We start from the raw sequence: 22,986 nt of genomic DNA, 5'->3' as shown, positions 1-22,986 counted from the left end.
CCCTCAACTAGAGGTGATCACAGTGGTATATAGCAGGGAGAAACTTTTTACCAAAATAATCTGGTAATTTCTTTTCGAAGTGGTGTGTTTAGGGTGTACCTTTCATATAACGAATTGCAATCGTATTTATTAATGTTTTGTGACTTAATTACAGTTGCAAAACACATATTTTTTACAGACTACTGAACGGTAATGGTAACCATTGGATAAGGGGTCCCATGATGACCCCTTCCCCTTTGAGAATGTTTACAGAATATTTTTTACGAAGAGGTAGTGGTCCAACAGACCACTGCTTACTCTTAAAAAAAGTAAATATTACATTTTTTATTTTTGTTATACATCCTGGGTTCCTTTAAGACAAATGGGCTGCATTAAAAAAAATGCTATATTAAAAATCAATCACAGACGTGGTGGTCTTCTGACCCTAGCAGGCCACCATCTCTTTGGTGGCTATCATTCCTAATGTGTCGTAAACTGCGATCAACCTCATTAATATTCATGAGGTAGGTCAATTGCAAACCACTGAGAATCGATCATGAAAAGGTTTCTTACATTAGGAATTGCGATTTCCCAATTGCGATTCAGCAAAAATCGCAACTCCTAGTTTTTTTATATCTGGCCCTCAGCTTTTACCAAACATTAAACATAAAGCTCTCTATTAGTTCTGCAGTTCACTGGAAGGAGAACTGCAAGTTTTTATAATACAATCCTTACCCATTACTGAGTTCTTCAAAGTAGTTTCCATGTAAGGGCTTCTTTTAATATTCATAAATAAATTGCATTTCCACACAGACTAATAGTTACCTGACGTGTTCCAGGGCACTTCACAACCCTGGAGCAACAAGTCCTTTAAGTAATATTACCATTGGACTCATTTACGTTTATACCCCAGATTACAGTGCTAGTTCAGGTTGATAATTTTATGATATTAATCTAAGAAAACGTTGCCTGCATCTACAGTTCTGCAGCATTGTATCTTTCCTAGATTCACATGCTTGAATTATCTCCCAACATCAGGCTGGGATTTCTTGATAGCCAATGTTAACACAACAGTATTTTTATATAGCAATAAACATGGAGAATAAGTGGACAAACAACAATAGACCACATTTAGCCAATCCACCTCATATATGACCCGAAGATTAGCCAATCGGGAGGAGGGGCTAAGGGTTCCAACCCTCCCTCCTCAGAGACTCCAAATACCAGATTTTCATAGCTTGTAAATAGGTATGCAGTAGCCTCATCAAAAGGGGAGAGGGTGAGTGCTTGTAAATCTATCAAAGGTAAGGAACGTTTTCTTCTGCAGATTTGTATGATTCACAGATTCAGTCAATGACGGTACATTTAAACAATGCCTGACAAAGGTGTGGGTTGAAGACCAAGTTGCTGCTCTGCTAATGTCAAATATAGGCACTTTTGCAAAGAGGGCTGCTGGTGCCCTTACTGAGAATGCTCCAACGTTACAACGCAATGGTTTGCCAGCCTTTAAATGCCAAAATGAAATGTACAAAGCTAAATATCTTGAAGTGCTCGGTATTTCAAGATGGTCATAGGGCAGCCTTTCTATATGAAACAAACAAATGGCCAGTCATTGAAAAGTCCTTGGTTTCAATCATGATAAAATGTTAGGTATCTATTGCTGTCTAATGACATGAGTGCAGAGCTTTCTCAGCAGCCTTTGAAGTTTAAGTGGGAAAAGGTTGGCAAATGTCTAGAGGAAACCTTGTGGATAAACCTTAGATTGATAGACAATATCACCTTGTTGTAATCAGAATGAATGTACAGTGGTTTCAATGAGAAAGCCTGAATCTCTCCCAGTCTTCTTGCTGAGGTGATGGCTGATAGGAAAGCGGTCTTCCATCACAACATTTGAAGGGAAACATTGAGTTCTGATTCGAATGGTTCGATGATCAGTTGGCCTAGAACTATGAATTATTAAACTTCATTGCTGGTGGAGTTTTTAGTAATGGTGGGTAAGTATGAAACAGGTCTTGCAGTAATTCTTTTACAACCCTGGTGGAGAATAACGAAGGTGTAGATGGGGTTCTTGGGTACCTGAAATGGCAACTTGGCATACTGTAGTAGATGTATAACTTAGCTCTGACACATCAAAACCTTGGTAGAGTTTCATGTGGATGCATGGAAAGGGTATCTATCATATTTGCTGCTGCCCAGTTTTGAAATCTCTTCTATTTTAAAGACTATTTCTTAACTGTGGAAGGAGCCCGGCCACCACTAGGATCTTTTTATTGCTGGGTCTAATGTTAACAATCCAAATTTAAGATCTACAAAAGCCAGTCAGGTGCAGATACGCCAGATCTTGATTAAATATTCTGCTTTGATTCTTGAAAAGTTTAAGTGGATCTGTCTTGTACAGAATCAGTATTTGAATCGAGATGTACCAATGGTCTACGTCTCAGATTTGTCTGGCCCAAAGAGGAGCAACTTAGATGATGGTATACCGTTCTTTCTTCATCTATTGTAGTGCTCCTGGTATGAGCGCTATCAGAGAAAAGCATCAATATATTTCCCCAAACAAGGATTTGAAAGCACCTCCGCTTGGGAGATGGGACATCGCAAACTTCTTGTGATGTTTTCACACTTGGCATTCTCAGGGGTCACAAAATTCCAACCTTGGTGTGTCCCATCTTTTGTAGATCAGATCTAGCGGTTTGCTACCTATTTTCCCATTTGTGGCCCTTTAAGTACTTTCTGCTGAGGGAACCCGCTATTTTGAACATGCTCTACAGATAGAATACTGTTGAGCCTCAAAGCTCAATGCCACAGCTGTAGAGCTTCCGGTGATTGTAGTTTGGACTTTGTTCCTCCCTATTTCTGGATGTAATACAGTGCTCTCATGCTGTCTGTTCGCATTTTGACATAATTCTGCCATATCATATTTAGGAATACCTTCAATGTCAACTCGGCAGCACTCAGTTCTAGTAAGTTTTTGTGTATTTTGTGTTCTTGAGGAGACCATAGTTTGCTCGCTGGTGGTCTGTCAAATCTGCTCCCACCTATTCATCAAGACATCTTTTGCCAGAAGACATGTTTTGAGCTTTTATAGGTGGTCACCAGCATAGTCATTTCATTTTCTTTCTACAAGACCATAGCCTTTTCCATTTGTTGTTTACTTATATAATCGGCCCAGTAGTAAGTTACTTGCTTGCATTCCCCATCTAGACCTTCCTGTAGGAAGTTAATTCTTAGTCTTCATTGCAGTAGGGGTGGAAAGCAGGAAGGCAGTATGCCTACAAGCACCTTTAATTTCCTTTCTATTATGAAGTTTTTGGTACAATATCCTTGATCAGGCAAATTAGCTGGTGTCCTTTTTACTGCAATTGATATAACTGTCAGTTGATCTGCACAGATATTTGCTGTGAAGAACAAAATGCGCTCAGTCAGTACCACAAAATGTATTTGTTGATGTTGATTGTATGACCAATAACTCTAGCAGATTTCAGGATTGCAAGACTAAAGCTGATGTTAAATGACTCTGTAAAGATCCAGTTGTCGAAATATTGATTAATTCTTAATCCCTGACAACATATGTAGTCGGCCACCAGAGAGTGGTGACTGAGGCTGAATGGATGTGACTTGGACTGGTGGTAATGTCAGTCCACCATGAAGCAGAGTTGCTTTTGATGGATCGGCAGATGGAAATATGCCTCCTCCAGATATATGGATGCCATATAGTCATCTTTATTTATTGACTGCTACACATCCACTAAGGATAGCATCTTGAAAGTTTTCTTCTCCACATGACTGCTTAATGCTCAAAGAATTAGGATGATCTTCGTTGTTTTTCTGGATGATTAATAATCTTGAGTTAAACCCCAGGCTCCTCATGCAGTTTGATACTGGCTCTATGCCCTTTTTGAGCAGCAGCTTTTTATGTGTCATAAGTGTGGTGTTTTATCTGTCAGAGGCGATGTCAGATACATTGTTGTAAATTCTAGTGAGTGCCCATACTGAATTATGTCTAATCCTCAATGATCTGATGTCATGTTTAACCAGGTTGATTTATATGCCCTTACCACACCCTCCCCTCTCCTCCCCCCAGCAGTCTCAACTGCCCCCAGTTAGGTTTGTCATCCTTTTCCTGGCTTTTGTTTGTTGATGGATCGTTTTCATTTGTTGTTGATTTTCCGTATGTTCTCTTCCATACTGCGTGTTGTTATGGTTCTCCAAATAATACCCATGCCTATAGGAATGAAAGGCAGATGGAGCAGCTAACTGAAACAATCATTGTCCATATTGCTGCCATATAAAGTCGATGTAAGGGTGTCTCTTTTGTAAGACTCACTGTGATTTTGCCATGCCTGTATCAATCTTTATATCCTGAAAGGCTTCATCCACATGTGTTTCAAACAGATGCCAGCCATTAAAGTGAAGTACTTTGAGAAAAATGCAGTGGATCCTGTTCCAGGATTCAGCATAGAGGTAAGACTACACAGTCAAGTGGTGGAGTTGTTCTGAATCACCAGTTTTTGTCTTTAAAATAAAAAAGAAAGGATTTATTTTCAACAGAGACCAGAGTAGGGTAAACCTCTGAGTGGCCCTTTCCCCCCCCACAGCTCTCCTGGAACATAACCTTTCCTTTCAGAGGTTCTCTGAATATCATCATGAGAGGTGCCAGCGCCATGGTCTGAGTATTTATCACCTTCTTTCTATCAGCGTCAGAAGGCATGTCATGTCCAGTATGCCTTCTCAAACTCGTGGCTGAGTCTGTGGATCTTCCTGTTGATGAATGTGTTAATGTAGTAGCTTTTGTAACTGTACATATGTCATTGGTTCAGGTGTTAGTTCCAAAGGCTTGGGGTGGGCCTTGCAGAGCAGCTGCTGGCAACCTTGGATTAAGGTCAATCATTATTTTCCATGTGCCCTGTACAATGGGCATTTGCACCATTTTAGAATTAAAAGTTTGCTGAATTTCTAGTTCTGACAAATGCAAAAACAACAGTTGATGGACAGAATGCAGAACAATGTCATAAATTCACCCCAGTACAGAGATCTGGGCCTAAATCCATCGTTTTTTGCTCACCATGCCATCCAGTTTGAACCAATCCATATGCAAATCCGTCTTGACCCTGTGCCAAGCCAGGTCCTCCCTGGACTGCAAACAAGCATCTTAGGACCGGTTTCGGGCTTTCTGGCCTCATCAGCCAGGATAGCTTGATTCCAGTGCCTTGGAGAGCACGGGACTCACGTCTGAACATACCCGTCCCACTCAGGGTGACAAATGCAAAAACAACAGTTGATGGACAGAATGCAGAACAATGTCATACATTCAAGCCCAAAACCGGTCATAGGATGCTTGTTTCCAGTCCAGGGAGGTCCTCGCCTGCAGGGCCGGACTGGCCATAGCGGGCACCGGGCAATCCCCCTGGGCGCCGCACGGGTCTGGGCCGGTTTTGGCCCCCTGGGGGCTGTTTTTGTTACAGGGCCGTTTTTGCAGCATAGCTGCAAAAACGGCCCTGTACCAAAATCGGCCGAACACCGGCCCCGGGAAAGAGCTCGGCGGCACCTCCAACCCCCCCCCCCCGAGTGGGGTTGGGGGGCCGGCCGAGCACTTTGCCAGGGCCAGTTGTGGTTCCCAGTCCGGCCCTGCTGGCCTGGCAGTTCGGGCTGGACTGTTCCCATTGGGCGCAGATTCAAGACTGATTTGCATATGGCTGGGTCCAAACTGGAATGGCATGGTGAGCAAAGAAAGTACTGGGGTGAATGTGTGACATTGTTCTGCATTCTGTTCATCAATTGTTCTTTTTGATTTTCTAGTTCTAGCAGTTGGCCACAGTAGCCTAATTCATGAGAACTGTAGCATTTCTCTATGTTGATGTCAGAATCTTCAGGCACAAAGTGTATGGTAAGGTTGTGAGGCGGCTCCCGCCACCTGAGAGGGTGTGTTCAGTCCAATATCATCATCACAGTAAATCTGTTCTATGTCTGATTTTTTTTATATGAAAATTCTTCTTTGTGTGAGCACGCTGAACATGAATCATCTAGAAGCCCAGCAGGTGGTTGTGATCCTCATCTTAAAAAACCAAATGCATTAACCGCAATGTAGAGGCTGCTGGACTTTGGGGCAGTGCAGTAGTGATTGTAATGATGTGTGGAGTTGTAGCTGAAATTATCACTGTTACAAATGGTGAGATTGTGGGTGATGTGATAAATATTTACCATGAAGGTGTATGTGTCATAAACACAGACACTGGTATTGTCATCAGTTTCGCTGATTGGTGATGTTTGACCATTGGCTGGGACTTGTGCAGATGATGATGTCTTCATCAACGGAAGTACCTTGAGCACTGACTGTGTCTTTGTTGATGGTACTTTCTACGACAAATGTGTCTTCTTCATCTCCGACAAATATGTCTTCTTCATCGACAGTGTTGATTTTGGTAATGATGATGTTGCTTCTGGTAGCATAGCCTTTGTTGACAGTTTCTTTGTCAGTAGCAGGGTTACCTTGATTCTCAATGATGACGAGGGCTTACTGGTCGACAATAGCATCATCGATGATAGGATAATTATTTATGATGGGATCGTCACCTTTGAAGTACCCATTAATGGTGCTTTTTTTCAACTTTGTAGGCAACAAACAGAGTGTATCCTACATTGGTAGACAGCAGAGGAATACATTTTGACTGCATCTACGCTACCCCACCATGACCAGTGGTCTGCTCCTTTTAGGCAGGCACAGAGGTTCTCATACGGACTTACTTACCTTTAGGAAGATGCTTAAAACCTGACTCTTCCAACACTTACCTTAAGTTCCCCCCACCTCTAGAGACAGCAGCAGACTAGTTCTGAGGTTCTCTGGCACCGGGACACCTTTTGTAAGTAGCTGTGCGCTTTATAAATACATCTGATTCATTTATTCATGCATGCTGGGAATAAGACAGAGCTCTGATGTGGCCCCAGTAGCTGTTTCAGTTGATCCATATCCTTCCAGTTTGCGCTTTTCATATTTTACAGCACTGTTCTCAGAGGATACCCCTGGTAATCTGTGTTCAGGATATGCAGCAGCCTATATCCTCTATCTTTTAGAGTTATACTTTGCACACATGTCACGGTTCTTTGGTTTATGCTGGGATTTAAGAAGGCAATAAATACATCGAGTGTGAAGTGTGGAGAGATTTTCTGGCTCCACACACTTCACTGGCTTGAAGACAGCCCTTGGTTGTGAGGATTCAGCCATGGCTTTGGTGATTGAAGTAGATAGGCTGAATGTTGTATAGTGCATTGCCATTGCCCTTTGTTACTTGAAAGAGTTACCTGCAGTGATTCATTGTCTCATATGTATTTCCTATACTCAGCATGGACAAAGGAATCACTGACAAATGTCACACCATTTCCCCTATAGATATCTCCAAAAATTGCAGAGCTGAAAAGAGGAACATTGAGGTTCAGAAAGGGAGAAGAACATTAACGTCTATTTAAACTACTTTGACAAAATGCTGATTTTATAGCAGGATAATGGTCACTTCTACATCTCAATGTTTTAATCATCCCCAACTAAAAGGATACATAAAATATATGCTGTTAAGTAAGGCTTTAACTGGGGCTTTAACTGGCAGTCCATCAATGTACGCGATTCAGTTTAACAATCCTGATATCTGTTGTATTTTTAGGGCACACAAAGCCTAATATAGTGATTAGCTTAAATTTCAATAACACAACTCATAAGACTATTGACTGTAAAAGACTAACCTAGTTTTGGTGCATTATCTGGGCCGATTATCCTTTACTTTCTCTACTTTTCAAGTAACAAATTCATACTTTCCTCTTTTAGTTGTGCCTGCTTCCTCTTTAGAGACATCTGTGCAACACTTAAGCTCCACAGGACTTTGACAGTGGGAATAAAAGATCTAGAAGTATAGCTGTCAACTTCTTTACTCAAAGATGTGGGTGAAATCAGTTATTTAAGAGGGCAATTCCATTAAAGTGAACGGAGAATGAACACATTTTTGAAGGGTGATATAGGTTTGAACAGCAGGTGATTGCAATTAATTCTACGGAGGCATTTGATTTGTCAGGAGTGTGTGAAATGAAGAAGGTGACGCTGCCAAATGTTGGTAATTTGACAGATATATACGAGTGCAACTAAAACGAACTCAAGTCAGGGAGTGTGAATCTGAAATGGTAGATGAAAGGGAACACACAGATAGAATATAGCAAGAGTGTACAAGAGACATAAGATTAGGTGAATTAGAGAGATGAGATTGAAGAGCAAAAAGGATGCGAAAAAGGTTTTATAAAACGTGATGCACATGAGTTTAGAGGTGGAGGGCACAACAACATTTATAGAGACTCTCCAGGACAATCTCCAGCTTCTGAAAGCCCAGTAAAGCCAAAGTCAGGTTGGCCTGACTACTAATAACTGACTCTGCCCCAGCTTGTCTGTTCCTGGCCAGCCATTGGAAAAACTGGCCTATCAGAAAATATTATTTTCATTTCTTTGAAGGTCAGCTAATGCCCGCATTCCCTGCAAAAGTGTGAATGAATGGCAAGTAAAAAAAAATGTTGAACTTACTCTTCCACCTTCAAAGACGAAGGCCTGGTAGTCAGCTCCCAAATCTATGTCGGGTCTGCACCCTGGCCTTGCCCATCCCACGCGCATGTCTCCGCCTGTCACAGCTTCAAACTCAAAGTACCACTTTCCAGTTTTCACTGCATACGTCTTCTCTACCCTGAAGAAGCGGATCTTGTCAATGCTGACTCGCTCCAGAGTTCCATCAGCTGTGGAAACAATAGATAACACAGAAAAACAAACCCACACAAATAAGTTAGCATTCCAGAAAACATGAAATAAGATTCCAAGGCTGTGAGGATGGTTGAAATTATGTTTTGATTTTTTTCACTGCACTCAAGTTCTGAGGCATGTTCTAGTTTTGGCGATCTGAGTAGTACTTTGCATGTCATTAAGAAGGCCTGTCTCCAGCCACCAGCCACCATTCTCAGATACACCATCTTGAAGGACTACTAGAGCCCCAGGTCAGAGGGACTCCCAATTAGTTCTGGAGCTACTTCTCCACCTGGCAGGGTGTGTCATTGGCTTGCCTTATTTAATAATAAAATACAGGAAACGTGATCCCTACTGAGCTCTTTTGTTAAATCACCACAAATTCAGAATTTCTCCCAATGTAGCTAACATTTGATTTAAAGGATGTTTTTGTTATACTCATAGAACAACCCCTGGTTGCTCAAATTACTTAATTTGTGCTGCTGAGAGAGTAGAAGGACACACATGGAAACTACACAAGTAATTAGGATTATTCCAGTTCTCTTCACTTTCTAATCTCACTGTTGCATTCATGGCCCTGAGACAAGGAACAGGTGGTACTACAAAAAACACATGCACACTTTTTAATAGGCGACTTGTACTTTTTAATAGAATGAAAAACACTGAGGTTTCACTCCAGATTTCTTTAGAAGATGTCTGTGGATGCCTTGGTCCTTGGCTTTTCTGTGGTAACTGCAGAAAAATGTAATATTCAATGTCCTAAAAGTTTGTGAATAAATAAATAATGTCATACATTCTAATTTGTTTTTTGAGCATTTACCCTTTTCTTAATGTTAAATAATTTGTGCGAGTAGGGTTTTCTTTCACATCTGCTTTATTTTTAAAAGAGGAAGTCTATCAATATTTCCACTATGCCTTCTTTTAGACAATAGAATCGTTCTCCAAAATGCATGGATATGCATTTGAATAATGGTTTTATTCTCGATAAAGACCATAGAGTACATTTTAATTTTGTGAAACAAAGGGACTTTTACTGAAAGCATAGAAAGCAGGTCAGATTATGAAGTTTGAGTATTTTTCAGGAAAAAGTTGGAAGTCGGTTGTAGTAACACATTTTTAGGCGAGTACATATCTGACTTTTATTCAAAACATTAAAGTTTTTGTAGAATAATCTTTGAAAAAGCGGAACATTACTGTAAAAGGAAAGATACATTTCCACATTAAATGTCCTTTTAAGAGTAGATGGGGACAACATCAACACTTTGGTGGCCCCCTGTTGTTGTGATGGACACATTGTATGGCATTGTAGCTCACCACCGGGACATAGCAGTTTCACTGCCCGCATCGGCGCAGGGATGAAAACCTTTATTTGCTCCCGTTGGCAGAAGCATTTTTTAATCTCCTGCCAAGCTGGAGCAAACCCAAAGTCGGGTCCCAGGGCAGGAGCTTTGAAAATGCTCCCACCAGCTGGGAGCAGACTTTTGTTCTGTTTCCCTGCCCGCAGTGATGCAGGCAGGGAAAGAGATATAAATATGGCTCCATAAAAAGCTGCTCCTTCAGGGCGAGAGCAATGCTGGCTCCCGCTGCATGCGGGGAGCCGGCTGGTGTCGCTGGGCCTTGTGGTGCTTCTCGCGGCCCCCAACAAGTATTTGGTGGGTGCCCTGGGTGGGCACACAGCAACCACCTTTAAGAGTGCTGGCCCCAGGGATCGCATACCTGGGCCAGAAAAGGCTTGTGAAGGGGGGCTGAGTTTGGGGTCCCCATGGCCTAAGAAGCCTTGGCGAGGGGGTCTACGGCATCCACCTCCCCATCCACCAGGGTCTAACAAGGGTTGGGGAGGGGGCCACACAGCCCCCTCCCTTGTATTTGTAGTAGTGGCCCTGGGGATGGGGTCACCAGGTTCTAACAAAATCAGGAAGGTGGGTCGTGTGGTCCACCCCCCCTAAATTTTAGGTAGTGGCCCTGCGAGTGAGGTCCTCTGGATCTAATAGGGCTCCAGGAGGGGGGCCATTTAATGGCCCCCTCCTTTTTAATGAAAAATAAACGGCCCTCAGGATAAGGGTACCCAGTGCCACGTGGCTCTCCTCCCCTTACATAAAAAAAGGCCCTGGGGGATGGGGTATAATTTACGCCCCTGCCATGCCGTGCTTGTGACCTCACATATTACATCACTCATGGCATGTCCCTCTTTCTCCTTTGAATGTTGATGAGATTTTTTGGGACTAAGCCTTTTAGACCTTTCAGAGGTCTTTTGAGAGGCCTTAGCAGGAGGTTCGGCAGATGTAGAAGAGGAAGACCTACCCCTTTTGTAGACCTCCTCGAAGATGTTGCTGAGGAGGAATCTTCAGTATCACTAGAAAGAACCTCTTTTCGAGACTTCATCTTCTGTAGCCAAGTCGGAAGTCTTCCTTCCTGGTCTCTCAGAGTCTTGGTTGAGAAGGTCCTGCAGATCTTGCACTCAGTGGCCTTGTGATCTGGGTATAAGCAATAAATGCAATCTTTATGCTTATCCTCGACATATAGCCTCTTCTTTGAGCAAGTAGCACAGGCCTTGAATAAAGCTTTCTTTTCTGACATCCTGAAGAGAAATAGATGTAGAAATCTAAAGTTGAAGAGAAAACTGAGCAGAGCTCAGTGGAGACTCCCTTAGCACAACGTGCGGTAGAAAATCTGAGGATCTGAGGCTCTCTCAGGAGGGTTCTATGGGGTGAGGCTAATCTGATTGGTTGTTGGAAAGTTTTGGTCTCTTTTACAAAAAGAGGTAGATAGGCTACAAAATGAGATGAGGCCTAGGACTTACTTTCTCTTTTGTACATACTGCTATGGTATTTTCTATTTACTAAGGCTCCCAGGCTGACGACGGGGAATGATACAAAGCATGGGAATCTATGAAAGTTCCAATACTGGGGTAATATCACAAGTACAAGGGCCCAATTCGTCAACAATATGCCACCATTGAGGTTCTGCGAGAAAAGATTTAAAATACTTAGTTGAAACCTCGTTAGAAGAAAACAATGGTAGGGAATTGTGATTACGGTTAGGTAAGGCTCTAATAGTGGGGATGCTTTAAATAGAATGTTGGCCTGTACAGTAGTTTTAAGAACCTCCCTTGCTATTCCTTCTGTCCTTCTGTGGCAACCCTTATGATTTCATAGAACATGTCATGAGCGATGTAATATGTGAGGTCATAAGCAGTGCATGGTGGGGCACAAGTTCTAGTTAGCCCTGCTATTTATAACAAGTGAACTTCTGTTTTTTTTTTTTAGCTCGAGACGTTCACGTTTTCACTGACACATTCACCTAACTATACCGTTACTTTTTAAGTGATTTTGGTTAATAAAAAAAAAATGTATTAATATATCAGCTACAATATGAATGGAGGAAGGGGTGATTGGGATTGAATTTTTCTACCCTTTCTCGCTAGCTGGTATTACGATTTATAAATGTTTATTTATTAATTTATGATATGAGCCCAATAGTGTTATCCCCTAGTCGCTGTAGATTTCCAAAATAGCATTTAATTGTACATAGCAATCATGCGATATTTTACACAGTACTTTGTCGATATCTATGGCTCTCTTTGTCACTGTATTTGAAACATCAATTTTCATTTGTGCACTGTCACTTTAAAAGCCGGTATGCAATGCACGTAGTATGTCATGTGATCAAGCTTTGTGAAGAAGCGAAACGCGTCATGGCGGACGCGCTGGGCACAATAAATCTACTTTAACTTTGCACCAGCAAATTCGGGGTCTACTCCTCGTCATTGCAGCCTGTCAAAGGCTTGTGTGTGTTGGTGACGATTTTTCTTTTATATATATATATATTCACTGAAAAAACCATAGGTTATAGACCATATATAGTTAGGAATTCGCATTTACAAAACCTTATTTTACTCACACAAAACCATTGAAATTCCATATATAGTTAGTTGCACTAACTATATATCGCGCACCCGCAATCCACTGCTGATGATGTCACATATTACATCATTCATGACATGGTCAGTGACATCACTGATGACATCACTGATGACATCTCAAATGACATCACTGATGACATCACTGATGACATCTCATTTGACATTACTGATCACATCACTGATGATATCATTCATGTGATAATACGATGAACCTCTTCAGACTCTAATATAACCTTAGATACAATCAGTGTAAACAGACACTCACAGACTGTCACTCATCCATGGAGTTACTCACACACCTAGTCAGTCATGCAAAGAATCAATCACACCTCCATTTCCTCAACTATACAGTTATACAAACTTTACTTATTCAAACATATACTAACACATATTTACTCTCTTATACAATCCCTGATACAAGTTCACAATGATCCATACAGCCACTCACACATTCACTGGCTCTTATGCACAGTTATTTATATATGTCAACTCTCACATGTACTGTGTTTTACATATGTACTTACTTTGACATGTAGCACTGAGATATCCATTCACTCACCAATACACTCATGCACACAGTCAACCGCCCATACAGCTGTTTCCACATGCACTTTTGAAACCATACATCTAGTGAATCAACTGCTCACACATCTATGCACAGAGTCATACACCTCCCAGCCACCCACACACACACTCAGTCTCCCATACAAATACTTGGGCAACCAATCAATAACCCATATAGTTACTCATATAGCTACTTATCAACACATGCAACAGTTTACAGAACAACAGACATAATGATGCACAAATTAATACAGTTTAGTCACTAACCCATGCACTCAGTGAGACACATTTAATCACTCACTCATACAGTCAGTCATGCACCTACTAAATCCTCATCCAGACACTTATACATCCACTCATTCTTCAATATGTAAGACATATTTTAACTTTACCGAAACATACAGTCACTGGATGTTGTCATCAGTGATGTCATCAGTGATGTCATTTGAGATGTCATCAGTGATGTCATCAGTGATGTCACTGACCATGTCATGAATGATGTAATATGTGACATCATCAGCAGTGGATTGCGGGTGCGCGATATATAGTTAGTGCAACTAACTATATATGGAATTTCAATGGTTTTGTGTGAGTAAAATAAGGTTTTGTAAATGCGAATTCCTAACTATATATGGTCTATAACCTATGGTTTTTTCAGTGAATTTTCAAGGTTTTGTAAATGCTAATTCCTAACTATATATGGTCTATAACCTATGGTTTTTTCAGTGAATTTTCAAGGTTTTGTAAATGCTAATTCCTAACTATATATGGTCTATAGCCTATGGTTTTTTCAGTGAATATATATATATACATGCATATATAAACATATATCATCTGTATATCTATATAAATACAAACATAAATGCATGCATACATATACTTATATGCATACAGATGCATGTTATTTACATGAAAGTTGAAAAAACACTAATAAAAGCAAAGCTAAAAAGCCACCTCATTACAAACAGAATGGCTTTAACTTAAACGAGGGCGAGATCTATTGCATTTTCAATGCTTGTTTACTTTGGTTCCATCAAGAAGCCATTCAGATGTGTCACACATTTGCCATAAATTCTGAATGTTAGCACTCTAGTTGCACATTAGATCACTGTAGTAAAGCTACTGCTCACCAGGGACGTCTGCTGCTGGTATTCAAAGTGCATGTTTCAGTCTGCATGTCAGAATTTTTTTAATGAAATAGAAGAGGATTTGAAAAGTCACTCAAAATGATCCCTAATTTTTCTTTCTGAAGCACTAATCATACTTTCTATGGCAAAATTAACCCCCTCATGTTGTTCCTTTTTAAATTGAGTGTTTTCAGACTTACCACTTCATTCCAATCAAGATGGCTTCTGGTGTGCCATACTTTTGTAATAAGTAAGACTGTTAGCGCTCTAGTTGTTCTTTAGAACACTCTGGGACATTCTGTCATTGGGCTATACTTGGGGTACATCTGGGTGATATTTGGGCTACATTTAGGCTCTTTTGTCTCTGGTGGCCATCTTGGGAGACTGTATGTCAGAATTTTTTAATGAAATTGAAGAGGGTTTGAGAAGTCACTCAAAATGTGCCCTAATTTTTCTTTCTGCAGCACTAATCATAATTCATATGGCAAATTATACCCCCTCATTTTGTTCCTTTTTAAATTAAATGTTTTAAGAGTTACCACTTTATTCCAATCAAGATGGCTTCAGGTGTGCTATACCTTTGTAATAAGTAGGACTGTTAGCGCTCTAGTTGTTCTTTAGAACACTCTGGGACATTCTGTCATTGGGCTATACTTGGGCTACATCTGGGTGATATTTGGGCTACATTTGGGCTCTTTTGTCTCTGGTGGCCATTTTGGGAGACTGCATGTCAGAATGTTTTAATGAAATAGAAGAGGATTTGAAAAGTCACTCAAAATGTGCCCTAATTTTTCTTTCTGCAGCACTAATCATACTTTCTATGGCAAAATATACCCCCTCATGTTGTTTCTTTTTAAATTAAATGTTTTAAGAGTTACCACTTTATTCCAATCAAGATGGCTTCAGGTGTGCCATACCTTTGTAATAAGTAGGACTGTTAGCGCTCTAGTTGTTCTTTAGAACACTCTAGGAGGCTGCAGTAGAACACAAAGGAATCAACTGACAGTCTCTGTCCTTGTTGGATGTACATGTTTTACTGAGAATGTCAGACTTCATTTTCACATGACTGAGAAAGATAATGTGAATTTACAGAAAATATGCTTTCAGTTTAGCTTATAGATCCCCTTCGAAACCACTGTGGGAAAATCATGAGATATTAGTTTTCTTTCAAACAATATTCATGATATCACAGCAGAAGGTTTTTTCACATGGTAAAATCACCTTAGAACCCACCACAATTCCTAAAACGAGTATGGTACCATCAACAAATGATTTATAATGTAACTAAAGTCCTAAAACCCTCTATTAACTACAATGCTTTTTAATGAGGTGCTATCATGTATATTGGTCCCAAGATGGCTGCCAACACTTCTTGGATGAAGTGCTGACAGCCAATCAGATCAGATGTGTGGTTAGGCTCCGCCCAGATATATATCTTTTTTTGAACCTAAATTACTCAAAATCCACTGGAGCACATATATTGAGACCTAGCAAAGGCACATCGGGCTAACAGTCCCTACAATTTTGCCAAGTTTCTTGCAAATCCATTCAGCCGTTCGAGCTAAAAGTGAGGCCAACCGCCCTATGGAAATTAACATGGGAAAAACGCGTTTTGGGACCCCCCTTTTTTCTCGGCCCCCCCTTGATGAAACCCCCCCAAATTGTCAGGAGCTGCTCAGAAACAAAATGTTCCATTTTCCTGAAAATTTCAGCCAATTCCGTCCACAAACGCCAAAGTTATTAGACATAGAATTTTCAAAAATCCCATAGAGAAAAAATCCTAACTATATATACCTACTGGCGACCGCCAGTAGGTAATATATATATATATATAGAGAGAGAGAGAGAGAGAGAGAGAGAGAAACAGAGAGAGTGTGTGTGAGTGTGTGTGTGTCAAGGTTCATACATGTCAACTTAAGTACAGTAGATCTATTTTTACCATAATACTTACCTTCACGATATTTTGGTGGTTGCTATTCTTGTAAAATATTTTTGTATGATGATTTATAGCCTTGATATTAGAGTATCATACCAAATGGATAGGAATTGTGCGTAGTTATAAAGAGAAAGTGAGCAGCTGTTATCTTTGGGTAACATGTTTATTAGTCTTATCCTTTATCCTATATCACCCACTCTTTTTTATCCTGTGCTTGTTTTTCTTATTAATGCCTACTACCACTCGAGCTTATGTCCCTTTTCAAATTCACCCTTCTTACTAGAGGGTGGCCATCAGCTCTTGAAGGATATATGTCTGTGTGCTGAGGCTGCATCCTCATGACTTGGCTGTAATGTCTGGTCCTCTTACACAAGCAGCTCCTTAGAACTGCTGTTGGGAATCTGTGGCAGTTAAGGAGACGGGTAATATGGCATGCCCTGGCAACATACCCACTTCTTGGTCGGGTGGCTCGATATTGTATCCGTAGCCTGAGAACGTCCTTACTGCTTCACGAAGGCTGTCTCGGTTTGATTTCTTTGTTCGTTCATCTAGTAAAGCATATGGCACCAGTCGTGGGTTACGTTTGTTTTTGATATCCTGGAGGAAACCACAGAAATTCATGAGTTTAATATCAATGGAGTTCAAAGTTACTGAAAAATCAGGATTTCAGATCATTAAGATACTTGATTGCCTACTCGCGGCACATGAATTCTGCACAATAAGGCAAGGTAATGAAACCGTAAATACCTGCAACAGTATTTGGACCACTGTCAATGTATAGAGGTTTGCATTGCAGAAAGAACATCCTACGACAGTCTGAGCAATAGGTTTTTTAATGAATTTTACAATAGTTAGTATACAAGCATAATTTGTAATACAGAAAGCATATACCTCTCTAAATAGACAATATTCATTTGAGGGGGTGGGACATCCTGAAATTCAATTTTGATTTATTTACAAATACATTTAATAATCAGACATGTTCTTATCAATCAATCAATCAAACAGCATTTGTAAAGTGCAACACTCTGGCCCCTAGTGGTATCTGGGCACTGGGTCTCTGTCGAAGAGCCAGGTCTTGAGTCTCTTTATGAAGTCTGCCAGTGAGGGAGCTGAGTGGAGCTGAAGTAGAAGGTCATTCCGGGTCTTGACAGCGATGTAGGAGAAGGAGAGGCCACCATTGCAGCTGCGACGGATGTGGGGAGTGTGTGTGAGGGTGAGTGAAGAGGAGCACAGGTGTCTAGCAGGATGGTGGAAGTTCAGTCAATGGTTAAGGTAGGCAGGTCTTAGAACGTGGTCGGCTTTGAAGGCGTGTGAGGATCTTGAACTGGTATCTTTTCTGGACTAGGAGCCAGTGGAGGTCTCCCAGGTGGGGAGGCGATGTGTGTTTGTTTGGGGAGGTCCAAGATAAGTCTGGCTGCAGCATTATGTATGGTCTGGAGTCTTCTGAGGAGCTGGGTGGAGATTCCAGCGTAGAGGGTGCTGCCGTAGCCGAGGCGGCTGATGACGACAGCATGGGTGATGGTCTTTTTGGTGTTTGTTGGAATCAATCTGAAGATTCTGCGGGGCACGCAAAGTGTATGGAAGCAGGAAGAGGTGACTGTGTTAACTTGTCGTTTCAAGGTCAGTTGTCTGTTGAGGATGATGCAGAGATTGCGTGCGTGGTACGTCCGTGGGGGCCAGAGTTCTGCAGGCCACCAGCTGTGGTCCAATGAAGAGGTGTTTTTCCCCAAGATAAGCACCTCTGTTTTGTCGGAGTTGAGTTGGAGGCAGTTGTCTCTCATCCATTGGTCGACGTTAGTCATGGAGTTGCAGAAGTGGTTTTGGCGTAGGAGGGGTCCTCGATGAGCAAGAAGATCAGTTGAGTGAAAACTGTGTAGGGGATTATGTGGAGTGTATGGGCTCGGACATCGTCAGAGAGGGGGTCATATAGATGTTGAACAGGGTGGGGCTGAGGGATGATTCTTGTGGTACGTCGCATATGATGTCTTTGGGTGCAGAGGTGAAGGGAGGCAGCTGGATGCTCTGTGTGCGACCTGTGAGGAAGGAAGCAATCCACTTGAGGGGGTCTTGCTGTATGCCTATGTTGTGGAGTCTGTTAATGAGGGTGTTGTGGGAGAGTGTGCTGAACGCCGCGGAGAGGTCAAGGAGGATTAGGGGCTATGATTTCTCCACAGTCGAAGAGTGTTCTGATGTCGTCAGTGGCAGCGATCAGTGCGGACTCAGTGCTGTGGCTGGCACAGAATCCTGATTAAGAGGTGTCCAGTAGGTGGTTTTGTTCCAGGAATTCTGTGAGCTGCTGGTTGATGGTTTTCTCGATACCTTTAGCCAGGTAGGGGAGCAGGGAGATTGGACAATAGTTTTTTAGATTGTTGGGGGTCAGCGGAGGCTTTCTTTAGGAGTGACCTGACGTCTGCATGTGTTTCCATCTGATCGGGAAGGTTGCTGTGTAGATGGTGGTGTGGTGAATTGCATGCTGATAGGGTTTCTTGCAAGGTTATAGAGGTGGTGGGGGCAGGGGGCAGTGGGTGCTTTGGAGTGGTTGGATGATATGGCTGAGGTGGTTAGGCCAGTAAGTGGTGACCAGGTGGTGATGGTTTGGCTGGTGTTCGCTGGTTGGTCGATGTCACTGAGAAATTCATGAGTTTAATATCAATGGAGTTCAAAGTTACTGAAAAATCAGGATTTCAGATCATTAAGATACTTGATTGCCTTCTCGCGGCACATGAATTCTTCACAATAAGGCAAGGTAATGAAACCGTATATACCTGCAACAGTATTTGGACCTCTGTCAATGTATAGAGGTTTGCATTGCAGAAAGAATATCCTAGGACAGTCTGAGCAATAGGTTTTTTTAATGAATTTTACAATAGTTAGTATACATGCATAATTTGTAATACAGAAAGCATATACCTCTCTAAATAGACAATATTCATTTGAGGGGGTGGGACATCCTGAAATTCAATTTTGATTTATTTACAAATACATTTAATAATCAGACATGTTCTTATCAATCAATCAATCAAACAGCATTTGTAAAGTGCAACACTCTGGCCCCTAGTGGTATCTGGGCACTGGGTCTCTGTCGAAGAGCCAGGTCTTGAGTCTCTTTATGAAGTCTGCCAGTGAGGGAGCTGAGTAGAGCTGAAGTAGAAGGTCATTCCGGGTCTTAACAGCGATGTAGGAGAAGGAGAGGCCACCATTGCAGCTGCGACCGATGTGGGGAGTGTGTGTGAGGGTAAGTGAAGAGGAGCACAGGTGCCTAGCAGGATGGAGGAAGTTCAGTCAATGGTTAAGGTAGGCAGGTCTTAGGTCGTGGTCGGCTTTGAAGGCGTGTGAGGATCTTGAACTGGTATCTTTTCTGGACTAGGAGCCAGTGGAGGTCTCCCAGGTGGGGAGGCGATGTGTGTTTGTTTGGGGAGGTCCAAGATAAGTCTGGCTGCAGCATTATGTATGGTCTGGAGTCTTCTGAGGAGCTGGGTGGAGATTCCAGCGTAGAGGGTGCTGCCGTAGCCGAGGCGGCTGATGACGACAGCATGGGTGATGGTCTTTTTGGTGTTTGTTGGAATCAATATGAAGATTCTGCGGGGCACGCAAAGTGTATGGAAGCAGGAAGAGGTGACTGTGTTAACTTGTCGTTTCAAGGTCAGTTGTCTGTTGAGGATGATGCAGAGATTGCGTGCGTGGTACGTCCGTGGGGGCCAGAGTTCTGCAGGCCACCAGCTGTGGTCCAATGAAGAGGTGTTTTTCCCCAAGATAAACACCTCTGTTTTATCGGAGTTGAGTTGGAGGCAGTTGTCTCTCATCCATTGGTCGACGTTAGTCATGGTGGTGGGTTGGATGTTGAAATAGTGTAGATGTTGGTGATATTGCTGAGACAGTGTCACAACGTTCTTGGAAGAGGTGGATGGTGTTCTCTACGGCTGTCGGGTTGGAGAATTCTTTGACTATTTTGATGAGTTCCTTTGTGAGGTTGTCCGCGGAGTCAATGAGAGTGGTGATGGCTGCTTTCTTTGCTTCTTTGATCTGCCAGTGATAGTTGCTGTGGGCTGCTCTGTCGGTGGGTTCTTGCTGCCACACCTTTGTTTTTCAAGTTTGTGGCAGTTGTACTTGGTGGTCTCGAGTTCTAGGGTGTACTAGCTGGCATGTTTGGGGCCCTTGTTGGATTTTGTAGGTTTAAGTGAGGCAACTCTGTCGACGATCCATGTGGCAAAGTTCTGGGTGGCCTGGTTGAGGTCTGTTGATGCCTCAGGTTGGGAAGTGGCGATGACCTGTGCCCACTGAGTTTCTGTGATGCCTGGTGATGGTATGCTGGGCATTGTTGATGGTGAAGTGTACAATGGTGGGTGGGACTTCATTTGTTTCGGCTGAGGAACTAATGTTACAGCTAAGTAACTTTTTTATTGTGGAGAACTGAATGCTCATTAAATTAAAGTACACCACACCACATATGAATTAAGATATAATGCATGAAATCTGTAAACAAACTTCTGTGTGGTGATTTTACAGATGCCAAATAGCTGTTCATTTGCCATTTCTAGTCTGTTAGCATGGACTAAGAGTTCACTGACAGAGCCATGTTTACTTTCCTTCTAAGACATGCTGTAAATGAATGCATGAAACATTCCATCTAGATATGGTTCTTTGTCAATAAAGAACTGATATGATGATCTGGTAGATTTAACTGAAGATACATTAAATCTTATTGTTTTTTCAGAATTATGTAATAAGTGCCCATTTGTCTTGCAGTTTGGGTTTTGTAAAGAATATCAACAGATTTACAGTTTGCTTGATGTGGAATTCCAAAACCACTTGGGGGAGGAAATCTGCAGGTGTCCAGAGCACGACTTTCACCACTCAAAAACTGTGAAAGGTACCTCAGCAGAAAAAACGCACATTTCACTTTCTTAACAGGATGAAGGAACTCCCAGCTCAATTCATGTTGGGCTTGGTTGTAAAATTGTTTGACCAAAAGCGCATTATGTTCTCCCTTTGCGGTCTGATCGGGTGAACTTTAGAGGCACTTAGTTCACTACTCGTCTCGAACCAGTGGCTGTTCCCACTGAATGTAACTGGGTTTCTTTCCTTAGTATAACCAAGAGGTTCTGGAATCCTGCACTTTTCATAACTTGCTGACCATGGTGGCACTGGAAAAGGGAACTTTCAGCCCACACGGCAGATATGGTTCAGGATAGTTTTCAGAGATCGCCTCAATTGCCTTGATCAGCAGGATCCATGGACCCCTTGTGCTTCCTAGACATACTGTTAACAAACACAAGACTCTGAGGACAAGAGGTATACTTACCTGCAGACAACAATACAAAGATGTTTACAGCTGGTGTATTTATATGTTCTGGAGTTGGAGGATAAAACAACAGGATTCACAATAAATGGAAGGAGCATGTTATTATTTGTGTCTGGCATAGACAGGATGGAGGTATTCTGTTTCCTGAATCATTGAAAGAGGTGTCAGCACTCACTCCCTACATCAGACTTGATGTCTGATTTTCAGTGCATCTCAATATTTGAGGATCCTTCTTTGTTGCGCTCTTCGCTCACTGCACCACATTCCCTTGTATCTGCTATATTTGTTCTAGTTGGAATTCTTATGCAAGGATTTTTGCCAGCCTTTTCTTCTGAGTTCTAGTTAGAATTCGCGGGTTAGGATTTTACAGATTGTTTTCCTATTTTGTTTCTGAAGTGTGTTGCTTTTTCTTGTCTTAGGTACCTACCCCTATGTTGCCTCTGCCCTCTTGCACAACTTTCTTGGTGACTTGCTTGATGTCTCTTCACCTTCCTCTCAGTGAATCGGAAAGACAGAGGTGAGACTTGAGGGAGGTTGCATTTTTCATATCTCCCTCAATAAGAAGAAAATACAGGAAGTGTGACTTGCCATTAACACTATATCTTAATGTGTGGCCTGGGATCACCCCTCCACTAGATTGTACATGGAACTTGCTTTTCTCAGCTACATTTAGATGAAAATGTATAGAAGCCTTCGATATCAAACACTGAAATGTTGCATTATCATCTATAAGGGACTATTTTGGAGGCTTAGAAAGTAGTCAAGGAAAGTAGTAGAGTTAAGTTCTACTCCTCCTTTAAAAAGTGAATAAATTTCTGAGAACAAGTAGGTTAATCTGTTGCGTGCTTATCTAGGTTCCTGATCGATACTGTGACCTTATTCCCCTATTCGGTTATAAATCCATTTATTCCCTATATTGGCATAACCGTTCAAGTGCGATTTTCTGAAAAGTCATCTCTGGCCTCACACGAACAGAGCCACATTCCAGCATGACTCTCTGCTACTTCCTTTGCGACCAATTAGTGCAATGACAGTGCAGCAGTCACTATCTGATATTCCTAGATAACACTCCGAGTTCTTCAACAAGATAAAAACTTAGCAAACCTGGAAATCCCCGCTTGCTATGTTTTGATTAGTAATGGAACTCTAATGAGCAACTGATAACTGTCACTTCCTAGTGACATCTTTAATTGACGTCTTATGTCCAGCAAACTTGCGTCAAACCCGGCACCTTTCAGGTATAAATATTACCAACGTTGCCTTAAGCAATGTGAGATACGAGCTGCGAGTTCGTTGCCTGTTGCTGATGCCAGCTGCCTGCATGACCCTGTGTTGGTAAAATCTAGCACTCTGTCGCTGCAGCCTGCTATCCTGTGGTGGTGAAGC

At 41.9% G+C, this 22,986-nt stretch overlaps 1 protein-coding gene across 5 annotated transcripts in view; it reads right to left on the bottom strand.

The window, feature by feature from the left end:
- The window catches only part of RYR3 (ryanodine receptor 3), a 1,864,151-nt gene that overhangs the window by 1,126,863 nt on the left and 714,302 nt on the right, over positions 1-22,986 (bottom strand). For all 5 annotated transcript variants that reach the window (XM_086937034.1, XM_086937032.1, XM_086937031.1 and 2 more), the window contains 2 exons: positions 16,745-16,892; positions 8,537-8,742 (listed from right to left, as the gene is read on the bottom strand). In XM_086937034.1, the coding sequence (XP_086793160.1) occupies positions 8,537-8,742; positions 16,745-16,892 (354 nt within the window). The remainder of the gene's footprint in view (positions 1-8,536; positions 8,743-16,744; positions 16,893-22,986) is intronic.

This window comes from Lissotriton vulgaris, chromosome 9 (assembly GCF_964263255.1).
Source record: "Lissotriton vulgaris chromosome 9, aLisVul1.2, whole genome shotgun sequence".
In the NCBI taxonomy this organism is placed as follows: Eukaryota; Metazoa; Chordata; class Amphibia; order Caudata; family Salamandridae; genus Lissotriton; species Lissotriton vulgaris.
This window is presented reverse-complemented; position numbering and strand designations above follow the sequence as displayed.